The sequence below is a fragment of the Phyllobates terribilis genome, unplaced genomic scaffold, assembly GCF_046119375.1.
Source record: "Phyllobates terribilis strain yellow unplaced genomic scaffold, ASM4611937v1 Scaffold_4__5_contigs__length_816908805, whole genome shotgun sequence".
NCBI lineage: Eukaryota > Metazoa > Chordata > Amphibia > Anura > Dendrobatidae > Phyllobates > Phyllobates terribilis.
In genome coordinates this window covers 598,762,821-598,776,173 of record NW_027362764.1, presented here as the reverse complement: position 1 = coordinate 598,776,173, position 13,353 = coordinate 598,762,821, and the positions used below count along the sequence as shown (strand labels likewise).

Sequence of the window (13,353 nt, the reverse complement as noted above, 5' to 3'; positions counted from 1 at the left end):
CCTACCAGTCTAATATTTTCCTAAGGATAGCCCATCAATATCAAAGTCCTTGAAAACTCCTTTAAGCTGTCTATGCACTGAATATTGTAAATGGTTATCTACTGACCAAGTTGGATCTAAGGGGTTGGATATTTTTTTTGGTCAAACCAACTTTGAAAATCAAACATAAACCTGCAGCAATAATAAAGCATGTGTATACTGAATCTACTAGTTATTCGTGGCATTATTGGAATATCTAAACAGTTGGGATGCCATGATTCTACATTGTGTTTATTAAATGTATCTGTTGCTAAATGTTTTCTTCTACTGTGTCATAGATATAAAAAAACATATTAGAAATGTAGATCAAGGTGTAGATCCAGGTGCTGAGATCCCGCAGATCACTAGAACAAAGTGACTGTGACTCTCTTCAGAGAACTATTCTTTGGTTGCCTTTTGGAGAGATAATGTCGGCACAATAGAACTCATGCCCTGATCAAAGTTTTGGCAATCATGGTATGTCTCATCACCAGTGGAGTAACTTGAAACTTGTAGGCTCCAATGTAAAATTCCCAACAGGGCCCCCAACTATCAGTGGTCTTTAACAGTAATAGTCTTTTCCTGTGGGCCAAAGGGAAATTTCATGCCCCTCTAGTCTCCAGGGCGGGTTGCAACCCCTGCACCTATTATAGTTATTATAGCTCATCACTATGTCGTCTACCAATACTGTATTGTTAAATGACTGTGACATTCTATTATAAAGCCTTCAGCACATCATTATATACAGGGTGACTATAAAAGATTCATCGGATTTCAAAGAGGTATATTTCAAAATGTATTACATGCACAAAAGTGAATGGCACAGGATAACAAACATGACCTCTCCAAGTTTAGCACATAATGTTCACAAATATTCTACATGTCCTGCTTTTGTCACACGCCACACATCTATGCGGTAATCCAGTTCAACCCAAATACGCTGCAGCATGTCCCCGTCGATGGTCATTAGAGCGGCGGTATTGCGGTCCTGGAGCTTTTACATTTACACAAGCATCCTGTGTCCTTAGATTGTTGATAACACGGCAGAATGCTCTGGTGACCAGGTGGGTCACTTTCATACTGTCTTCGGAACGCTCGCTGCACAGTAACAGTTCATTTACACTTCTCATACTGTAAAACACCAAACGCTTTCTTTTGCATAGTTGCCATTTTGGGATCTGATGTCGCCCTGCCACCTGGTGAGTCACAGGCAAGGTTGCATGCGCGAGTTACAAACGCTGAGATGTGACCTTTCGATACGTTATTATTATAAATTGATATCTTTGCGTTAATATGAATGCAAAAACAGATGAATCTTTTATAATCACTCTGTACATGTAAATACATACTGTATCGTCCATTCCACTATTAACATGTGGAGTTACAGGATTCTCTTGGAATAGAAAAAAGCTAAAGTAATAATACATTTCTAAGTACCTTTACTTAGCAAATCACACTGATATTGTCCATGGATTTAATCACTATAGAATTAAAATAGTCTCCATCTTATTACACTGAAAGAAACCTGTCCTAAAATGTTAAGCCCCCTGACAGGCATAGTGCGGAAAACGAGAACACAGGATCACATCCCAACCACTCGTTTTTTTCTCTGTCAATTCTCTGTGTTTTGGATTTCTGTCCACCTCCTCATTTTTACCGCCGATGGTAGTTCCTGTATTTTACATCCCATTTTTACCCATTTGGGTATCTGGTATAATTATATAATTTTTTTATTTCCATAGCACCAACATATTCTGCAGCACTTTACATTTTAGAGAGGACTCATACAGACAATTGTTCTAACCTTCAAGACTGTCCCTTAGGGGTCGTATGGATAGGTAGATTTGAGCAACACTTGTTGGCTTCTGATTGCAGAAAGAAGGATCTCAGCTAGAATTCATGGCCCATAAAAACCCTGGCGTTCTAGCCCTCAGGCTGTCCATCTGAAGATCTCTTCACTGTGGCAACACCCCTCCCTTATAAAATGTCTCTAAACATAGTAACATAGTAACATAGTTAGTAAAGCCGAATAAAGACTTGCGTCCATCAAGTTCGACCTGTAAGTTATGTGGTTGCTAAAGTTGATCCAGAGGAGGGCAAAAACCCCAAATGATTTGGCCAATCTTCACCTGAGGAAAAATTCCCTCCCGATTCTGAAACCAGCAGTCAGAATAAATCCCTGTATCAACCTACTATTTTATTTTATTTTTAAGTATACGCTGAAATCTGCCTGGTATCTAGAAATGCATCCAGTCCCCGCTTGAACTGGTTTAGTGAATCCGACATTACCGTCTCCTCACTCAGTGAATTCCATATTCTCACTGCTCTTACCGTAAAGAACCCCTTCCTATGCTGGTGCTGAAACCTTTTCTCTTCCAGTCTTAGTGAGTGCCCTCTTGTTACCGTAATATCCCTCCTTTTGAACAAATCCCGGGCAAGATCTCTATACTGTCCCCTAACATATTTGTACACATTTATTATGTCCCCCCTCAACCTTCTCTTTTCCAGGCTGAATAGTCCTAGTTTTGCCAACCTCTCTGGGTATTGCAGTCCCTCCATTCCCTTTATTAATTTTGTTGCCCTCCTTTGTACCTTTTCAAGCTCATTTATATCCTTTCTATATATTGGGGCCCATAACTGAGCACAGTATTCCAAGTGTGGTCTGACCAGTGCTTTGTACAGTGGAAGAACAATGTTCTCATCCTTTGCAGCTATACCTCTTCTGATACATCCCATTACCCTGTTTGCCCTTACAGCAGCGGCCTGACTTTGGGCACTCCAATTTAGTTTGCTATCAATCAAGATGCCCAAGTCCTTCTCCATCTCTGAATTCCCCAATGATTTCCCATTCAGTGAGTACTGGTGACTTCCATTTTTCCTTCCCATATGTATGACCTTACATTTCTCCTCATTAAACCTCATTTGCCATTTAATGCTCCACCTACCCAGCTTATCCAAATCCCTCTGTAGGTCTGCACTGTCCTCTTTTGTATTAATTGTTTTACATAACTTTGTGTCATCTGCAAATATTGATATTTTACTATTTAACCCGTTGACTATGTCGTTAATAAAGATATTAAATAACATTGGGCCAAGTACAGACCCCTGTGGTACCCCACTAGTGACGCTTACCCAATCTGAGTATATTCCATTTATAACCACCCTCTGCCTTCTATCCTTTAGCCAGTTAGCTACCCACTTGCAGACATTTTCCCTCAGCCCCATCATTCTCATTTTGTATACCAACCTATTATGTGGCACGCTATCGAACGCTTTTGAGAAGTCGAGATACACGACATCCACTGGTTCCCCCTGATCTACTCGAGAGCTAACCTCCTCGTAGAAGTCAATCAGGTTTGTTTGGCTGGAGCGATTCCTCATGAATCCATGTTGGTTCGGGGTTAATAGATTATTAGCATCAAGATGCTCCGTAATTGCCTCTTTAATGAAGCTTTCAAAAATTTTGCCCACAACGGACGTCAGACTCACCGGCCGATAGTTTCCGGCGTCACTTTTCGCTCCCTTTTTGAATATTGGCACTACATTCGCCTGTCGCCAATCAAGTGGCACAGACCCAGTCTCAACAGAGTCCTTAAATATAAGATATAACGGTCTGTCTATCACATTACTTAGTTCCCTTAGTACCCGTGGGGGTATGCCATCAGGTCCTGGTGATTTGTTTATTTTAATGTTACTGAGGCGTTTCTGTACCCCAACTTGGGTTAGATTTGTCATACTTAGTGGAGGATTAAGCTTGTCACTTCTCATTTCGCCTGTTAGTTCTATTTCCTTTGTGAAAGTTGTCGAAAAAAAATTATTTAATAGATTAGCTTTATCCTCATCTTTCTCTATGATTTTGCCTTCCTCACTTTTTATCGGTCCAATATTATCCGATTTAATCCTTTTACTATTTATATACGTAAAGAACAGTTTGGGATTTGATCTACTTTCCCTAGCAATACGTTTCTCTGTTTCCTCCTTCGCTATTTTTATTTGTTTTTTGCAGGTTCTCGTTTTTTCCTTGTAACACATTAGTGCCTCCTTACTGTTTTCCTGTTTTAATCTCTTGAATGCCTCTTTTTTGCTATTTAACGCCCCTTTTACGTTCTTGTTCAACCATATTGGTTTCCTCTTATTTCTGGCCCTTTTATTCCCATACGGTATATATCTCTCGCACTGAGTATTCAGAATTCTTTTGAAGGTTTCCCATTTACTATTCGTATTCCATTGATTAAGTACTTTGTCCCAGTCAATAAGTTGAAGGTTTTCTATCAGCTGATCAAACTTCGCCCTCCTAAAGTTTAATGTTTTTGTTGTTCCCTTATTGATAACCCTACTGAAGGGCATTTTGAAGTCGATAATATTATGATCGCTATTACCTAGGTGCCCCCCTATCTGTACCTCAGTTATTCTATCAGGCCTATTAGTCAATATTAAGTCCAACACGGCCTTCCGTGGTGTTTATTAGATAGTGGTCACACAGGTTAAGCTGGGAATACATGGTCTTTAATTAGATTGATCAATAAGTTTATATATGAATTTTCTTAGTTGGTTTTTAAATATTTATTAATTAATTTATTCTGTAACCCAATTTAAACACTGTGACCTTTTAACTGTCAAAACTAATTTTTTGCTATTTATTTATATTGAAGGTGTGAGTATGTGCAGTAGGTAGCTCTGCACCCTCCATTAGAGTTTAAAAAAATTCCCAATGGATATTCTGCTCTAACACTGGAGATACCAGGGCTATTGAGGTAAGAAGAGGTAAGAAGAGGCTGCTCACACTGCTATCTATCCTGTTTTTCTGATCTAATAGTGGGGATACAAGGGGTGCAGAAATAATAAGAGGTTCCTCACACTGCTGCCCACCCAGTGTATCTGATCTAATACTGGAGATGTCAGGGATGTTGAGGTTAGAAGAAGCTGCTCACACTGTTGTCCACCTTGTCTTTCTGATTTATACTGGAGCTATCAGGGTAGTGAGGTAGAAGGAGGATGCTCACACTGCTGTCCACCCTGTCAATCTGATCTAATACTGGAGATACTAGGACTGCTGAGGTATGTAGAGGATGCTCACATTGTTGTCCACCCTGTCTTTCTGATCTAATATTGGAGATAACAGTGGTGCTAAGGTAACAACAGGCTGCTCACACTGCTGTCTACCATGTCTTTCTCATCTAATATTGGAGATACTATCAGTGCTGAGATAAGAGGCCACTCATACTGTCGTTTACTGTCTTTCTGATTGTAATACTGGAGATATCAGGAGTAATGAGGTAAGAATAGGCCGCTCACAATGCTGTCCACCATGTCTGTCTGATCTAATACTGGAGATATCCGGGATACTGAGGTTAGAAGAAGCTGCTCACACTGCTGTCCACCCTGTCTTTCTGAACTAATACTGGAGCTATCAGGGTAGTAAGGTAGAAAGACGCTGCCTACACTTCTATTCACCCTATCTTACTGAATGCTAAGTGGCTGCGTTAACCTGGAAATAACATTTTCTACATACTGTGAAGCTATCTCATGGTCACATCAAATGAGCTTCCTACTGCACATGCTCACAGGCACCTGTCCTATTAATATTACAGAACAGGTTTCTGTCAGTATAATAAGATGGTGGCCATATTAATTTTATAGTGATTACTTCACTAGACAAAATGAGTGTCATTTGCTAATTAAAGGTATTTAGGAATTTATTTATAATGACATGTTCTTTATTAAATTTTTCTATTCCTTTAAGGTGTGACTGCAGTTACCACTAGTCGTATAGGGTCTAGAAACTTAAGATTTGCAGTCCCTACATATATAATTTTTATTGAAGTTTTAGCTGAACAAGACAGAAAACAACCAACAAAATAAAAAGAATCAGCACCCAGTACGCAGACTTGGAATATACTACATCATTGGCGGTCCCTACATTGTTTTGCATCAGGTTGGTTGTCTCACTTAGGAGTAACTGATGTAGATGTAGGCCGGTATGGCATTTGGTGGGAATACAATGGCCTAGCAAGAATAGGCCAGCTAGTGACAAATAGCTAGATACAGAAGGAAAGATGATGTACATGGTGCCAACCTCAGCGAGTGGTCAGCCGTAAAGGAATACTGAGACAATCTTGGTCAGTGGATCAACGTTTATTGACTTGGAAGTAGTTATGCGTATCTGTGGCAAGAATATAGTTCATAAGCTTTGCTGTTTCCACTCAGCAAGAAGCACAATTCTTAACACCCTTTTAGTTGGAACAAGTGTAATATTAACTGTTCTGTGCTGGTCATTTCCAATTCAAGATGGTTATAACACTGAGCCGACCAACACAGTTCAGTTACAGAAATACCAAAAAGGATCTGCACAGTCCAGGCATCTTAATGAATCTTCTCACAACTTATACAAAATTTTATTTTGGCGTACCGTACCTATTATAGGTCTTATTCCCTCTGAGAATTCTGGCAAAACACCTTTCTCCATCTCCACCCTTTGTATCTGGACAGATCTCATGCTCAATCACCCAGTTATTGTAACATATTGAGACAAAGTACAAATTTAAAACAATGAACAGTGAACAGCACAATAACATTATCATTAGTCTACTTAGCTTTTTACTACAGGAAACCTTTTTATTCTCCTTTCTGGAATTTGTTACTTCTATTTCTTAAAAGTCAAGGCCAAACAGGTTTCTAGACTTGGTTTTAAGTAAAAATGTCACACCACTGATTGACAGTCCTCTGTGTACGCTGTGAATAGGCAGAAAGCTTCCCATCAGTGGTGGGGGCGGAGTTATACAGACCTCATGAGTCTGGAGGACTACATGGCTACAGGTTTACTGGGCCTCTAGTGATAAAACAATGATTTTATCAGCATGAGATTATAAAATCTTCATTAAGCAGCCCAGTAAGTGACACATCACTGAAATCTTGGTATCTGCCTCTACATTATGCTGCTCTCAGATTAGGTGACAAAACCTAGTGACAGATTCCTTTTAAGAAATGTACATAAAATAGTATTAAATAGCAATAATAATCAGTATTATGGTTATTTAATACAATATTATTTACATTCATCTAGTAAATGTAGAACTAAATATTTTCCAAGTACAAGATAAAGTAATTATTAGACAATAAGAGGATAGAGCAAAATCTAGGCCTATACCAGGCAATAACTAATACTGAAGTGAAAGTAAGTGCTGAGACTTCTTATTGGGCAGGCATTATGCCCCTACTCCGCATAAAATATACTAAGCACTGATCTGGTGCAGGCTTAAAAATATTTTCCTCTCCTTTCTTACTACACAACTAGTCTTCTAGCTGTCAGATCAGGATGAAATCGGTGAGCGGACACTGGTTAGTGATGTCTGTTATGAGCATCAGGCTCAAAGAGGCCATATACCTTAGTTAGCTGTCAGCCGGACATTCGTTTAGCCGACAGTTGTTCCTCTCTACTCCCCCATACACATGAACACTTGGCACACTTGGCGTGTCTCCCCTCTGAAGAAGCACTCGCGAAACGGCGTCGTCGGGGTTGGTTCCCTACAAGCTCTCTCTTTTTGTAAGTAATATACCTTAATCCCTGGATCTTTATATACACTTGTATCTATATATACACTACTATCTTTCCCTTGGAAGCACTAAAACATACTACCTGGTCTATGTTTATTGTATTATTTACTTACCTTATTATTCGCTTATACTAGTTAGGATCATTCTCTACATGCACTAGCACCTTATATATTTAATGGGACCTAACTATTGCTATTTTTGGTACTTGGGCTTATACTGCTTAGGGTAATTACTTGCAGGGGGATATTTTTATACCCAACTATTGGATTTAGTGCATTTATCACACGTTTGAGCGAGCTGATATGTAGGGAACTCAAGGGTTCCTGCTTTTGTACCATTTTTTTATTCTTGTTAGTTTTTATTTTGCATATCTAAATAAAAATTATTTTTTTAAGCCATGAGTTTTATGTCTTCCTGTTGAAGCTGCACTTATTTAGTGGCAGTTTTTGTGTTTCTATCATCTGCGTTGGTAGATTGCCGAATACATTCGAAGGTTGAATGGTCCTGCCAAAATCAGGGGGTTCAGCTTATTATAATTTAATGTTTATGGGGTCTTTGGATTACTACTTCCTTCCATTTTGCCACTAGAAGTAAATGTACTGCAATGTGCTTACACTTTATGATTTTATTCTAGGTTACATTTCTTTAATGTCCACATCGTCCATGTGCACCAGAATACTACTCTTATACTATCAGGTGTGTGGGCCCTTATTCTTGGTTTTGTGGAAGTGAATGTTAGTCTGAAGGTCATAGTAACATACATTTACATGATTACTACCCAAATGGGGGTAACAAGTAACAGTAATCCGAGAATGTTTGACCGGTCTACAAACAATGTCCTATGAGGAACGGTTAGAGGATTTGGGAATGTTCAGCTTGCAAAAGAGAAGACTAAGAGGAGACTTATTAGCTGTCTACAAATATCTCAAGGGCTGTCAAAGTGTAGAGGGATCATCCTTATTCTCATTTGCACATTGAAACCCGAGAAGCAGTGGGATGAAACTGAATGGGAGGAGATACAGATTAGATATTAGAAAAAGTTTTTGACAGTGAGGGTGATCAATGAGGGGAACAGGCGGCCACGAGAGGTGGTGAGTTCTTCAATGGAAGTCTTCAAACAGAGGCTGGACAGACATCTGTCTGAGATGGCTTAGTGAATCCTGCATTGAGCAAGGGGTTGGACACGAGGTGTCCCCTCCAACTCTAACATTCTATGATTCTATGAATCCAGTGGGATGTTGGGACTCTATATAGGTGTTCAACCCTGATATTTCATGTAAGGGCATGTCTGATCTCAAATATACAGTAACAACTCATAAGTATACAGGCTGTAATCTGAAGGTTGCCAAGAAATATGCCCAAATTGTTGACCGCTCCCAAAATAAACTCCTTCTTTATATTAGATGTAGTAGACACTGCTAAACTTGTCTGGGTAATGAGCCTGCCACCTCCTTACTTCAAAGATAATTGCTGCCTTCAACATATTTTTACAGATAAAAAGAAAAAAATGTTTCCAAACCACAGAAATGCCAATTAGAAAATTGAAGATGTCCTCATAAAACATTGTGGCACTGTACTTTTGACAAGCAGTCATCTGTCATTTTATTGTATCTAACCCATGCATATATGATCTCTCATTTGTCATATATGTATATACTTAACCACAGAGACAAATCTATAGATGATAAAACTAATGTCAACTAAAGTGAGAGAGTGTTGTCATTTGGAAATTGTTCTCAATAATCCCTGACTGTCATATAGTGAGATCCTAACATTATGTTCCTTTGAGTAATGCAAAAGGCGCGAGGAAATAATTGACAATTTGTACGTTTTCTATACAATGAAGGGATCACCCATAACTACCTTAGCATCTCAAGTGTCAAGGTCTAAAACTGTAACATGCCTGAGCTTAACAGATTCCACATATTGTACAAATTGTGTCATATGCTTCCCCAGCTATTGCTGAGCTGCACCGATTAGGCAAAACTGTAATTATAAATCTTGGGTGTAGCCTAAATCAATTCTTAACATGTTCTGTCAATGCCTCTTTATCCTCAGCGTGCTGACAATTATTTTCCATGCATACACAATGATATATATATATATATAAATATATATATATATACATATATATATATATATATATATATACTGTATAATGTCTGATTCAGAAAATAATTACAGTTTGCATCAGATTTGATCATGATTTTGGATATATGAAGACATGTTTAAGACAACCAAAGCAAACTGGCGCATCTTTGCATAAGTTTGCATCCTTTAAAAATGAATGAGATTTGTCAGATGATCCTTTTCTATAAGTTTTTGAGGCAAGACCTATGTAAAACAAATATAGAACATTTATACAATACAGGAATTTTAGTACAATATTTGCTTGGCTTTAGCTGCTCTGTCAGTTGGTAATTACTAATACTAATGGGAGATGAATGTACATTGCTTTGTCACTAGGTTGAGGCCTTATTCGAAGTTTTTAAGACCTGACTACTATGTGACGTGACAGAACAGTGTTTCATTGTGTGACGATAGTGATCATCTGGAATTGTGACATAACCTGGAATGGATATATTCTATGACCCAGCTTCTATATCAGAACAGCTACTGACTATATTATATGAGTATCCAACTGTTGAGCAAATATATCATCATGTCATGCTGCAGGTAGTGTAGATAAAGTATTACTGCTGTACTTGTATTCATTTGCAGTTTAAAGGTGAACTTAGAGGCGGACTTTGCTGGAGGGGTGGGCAATAAAAGCTATATTCCCCTTGCTAAACACCATATTAGTAGTAATTAGCTATAAAGTTATAATACACATGAATAGGACTAATGCAAAGCCTTTGAGAAGTATTTGTGTCACGTATCATTTTTTTAGATTCTGCACTTAAACCTTTATGCATTGGACTTAGTGGCTACAGGCCGCCTCTGGCATTAGGGTTTTTATATCTGAATGGTTAGTCCATCTTTCTATACTACCCTCTCTTAGGGTAAACGTATCCATAGATGAAAATTTTACATTTGAAGTATGTACCTTATGCAAGTTGATTTTAAGAAGCAGATTCTATCTATATATCTCAAAACTATCTATCTATCTATCTATCTATCTATCTATCTATCTATCTATCTATCTATCTATCTACTCAGCTAAATCAGATGCATCTTGAACATTTAGTGCATTCTTCCTCAAAATATTATGCAAACATACCAAGCAACATAAAGAAGTACATTCCTGAGCAAGTAGTGGAAAGCAGTATGAGTATAAATTGCAGACACAAACTAATTTGTAGAGAATGGCCATGCCTTGTACCTAAGTATTGTTAGCTGGTGCCTGGGCTAAGCAGCAATACGAGGCCATGTCACCCTTCTTTCTGTTCAGAATTGCACATCATTTCCTTTGGTTTATTGTTTCGACTTTAATCTTTATAGCATTGGCAGATACTCTATAATCTATAAAAACACGTTACACTTTATGGGAATATCAAAGACCAATTCAAATGAACTTAGCCCTAGCCCTTGAAGCATACACAAACAATTCTCATGAAATGTATGAAAAAAGTATAAAACCAAGTTTAGCCACCCATTGCACATAAGGATGCTGATGATCTGTTAGATTAGTTTACATTAACTGACCCATTATAAAACCTTCAATAATTAAGTAATTGTTTACTAGTTAAATAATGGTTAGAATGCAAAGGGTGAATTCACATGCAGCAGATTTAGTTGTGGGAAGTTGTGGCTTATTCATCTAAAACTTCTAACTTCTAATCTAAAAAAATTTCAAAGAAATTTCTTCTGCGTGTGAACTCTTCCTCATGGGCCATATGAGATATTGCGGTTGTGAAACGGAGTTGAATTGCTGCTTTGTCTGCATGGAATAACAATCATCTAGAAGAACCCGGAATTAATAAAGAATAAACAATGCTGTGGGATATTCTGAACATATATATATACACCATGTAACTGAGAGCAGAATCATGGCCATCCATAGGTGGAAACTTTCAATGTAGACGGTAAATATATATGGAAAAAGCCTGAATTACTTATACTGAAAGCACCTAATCATATTATCTGCATATATGATACCATATTCCTGTATATAAATTCTAAAATATATGCCTGACGTTATAATTGCTGACCTCAATGTATATAATAGTCATGAGAAACCACCTGCCCTGCTCTAACTTCTGTATCTACTTAATGATTTTTAAGTTTGTTCTAGATCCTTAGATACATTGCATCAGTATTGAATTTGTAAATAAAAAGTCTTACCAGTAAAATGATGAGGACACTAAAAGGTGCACAGAGCTTCCAGTCCATAATGTATTTCTCCTGTGCTGTCCGGCACAGTCCCTAGCGAGCCGCCTGTTTATCCTACGCTCACGGAGTAAAGGGATGCTCCCTCTTTGCTGCTCTCACAAGTAGATGTTAAAGGTTTCCTTCAGTGAGAGATGAGCTGGATTCTGTACTACAGAGTCCTTTTCTCCACCCATAATCTTGGGCTGGTCTCACCTGAAACACATGACAGCATCATTATTGCAGCTGGATAATTCACTATACTGACACACCTTGTGTCTTACTGCCATTCCTAAGTAATGTAATATGACAAATCTACAAATTAATCATTTTGTGTAATGTATTAGAGTTCAATAAGAAGTATATATATATTTTTTGGGGGGTGCATATTATCAACCCTTTATTTTTTTTTTATATAGCGCAATTTTTGAGACCATATAGTTTATTTATTGGTCGCTGTTTCTTAAATATATATGCCCTGAACAAGTTATGTACTCCTGTAAGTATTTAGCCTGAGATACAGAACATCAATTTCCGGGGCTTGGCAATGTACAGTATCTTTCCTCCATCCCCAAATAATTATAAACCTAGAAGAAACCTGTAGGCCTTCCTTATGAATGTATGTACACAAATATTTTTAGAATGGCCTAACTTTACAATAATGTTATAGTGGTTCTTTCCTTGCCCTGATAAAATGCTAATCATTGTACTACCATTGTGAAATGTAAAGTGAGCACAATCTTTAAAGTGGGTACCAATATTTTGGCTCAGATGCTGCCAATCGGCGATGAACTCATTGGTAACACAACTGTTCAACTCTATAGCGGTGATGCGTCACATGCTCGACTGGATGGTAGAAGTGTCTCAGTGGTTTGGCATTTTAAGACTACAAAGGAGGAACATAAAGGGAGGGTCAATAATATTCAACACATAGTGAATCAATTGATTGTTACATTTAAAGCACCAATTCAGTATTTTTTTTAATTTTAGCCCTGGAGTGATATTAATGTATGTTCTCTGCCTCAAGCAACATACTTACCAACCGCTGTCTTTTGCTGCTCCTGGTGTTGCTCCGATCTGTTTTCCTTCTTGTGACCTCAGCTCCTTACTGACCAGAAGTCAGAGGTAACGATCAGAAGCTCTTAATGCCATTCTATGAAAACCTCGTTCTGGCTCTCATAAACTTACATTGAAAAGTGACCTATGGCTCACCCAGCGAACACTGCAGGGATCCGGATAGTCATAGCTAGGACAGGACCATGGCAGCTCTGAGAACATTAGTGATACCACGCAGATGGTGAAATAATAAAACCACTGGAGTGGCGCATTAATGAGCTGTTATCGTCCAGTACGCTGGACGACTGCAATATTTTCACACGGTTACTGTGCGATGAACATGTTATAGTGGTGTCATAGATTCATTTTGCTTCATGTTCGCTCTTTTTTATTATTTGCAAAAAGATTTCACTTTAA

At 38.2% G+C, this 13,353-nt stretch overlaps 1 protein-coding gene across 1 annotated transcript in view; it reads right to left on the bottom strand.

Annotated features, from left to right (window-relative positions):
* Positions 1 to 12,071, bottom strand: part of LOC141265740 (desmoglein-4-like) — a 53,825-nt gene extending 41,754 nt beyond the window's left edge. Inside the window, exon 1 of the mRNA XM_073679201.1 lies at positions 11,857 to 12,071. Within this exon, the coding sequence (XP_073535302.1) occupies positions 11,857 to 11,904 (48 nt within the window). The 5' untranslated portion in view covers positions 11,905 to 12,071. The remainder of the gene's footprint in view (positions 1 to 11,856) is intronic.
* Positions 12,072 to 13,353: the final 1,282 nt, after the last annotated feature.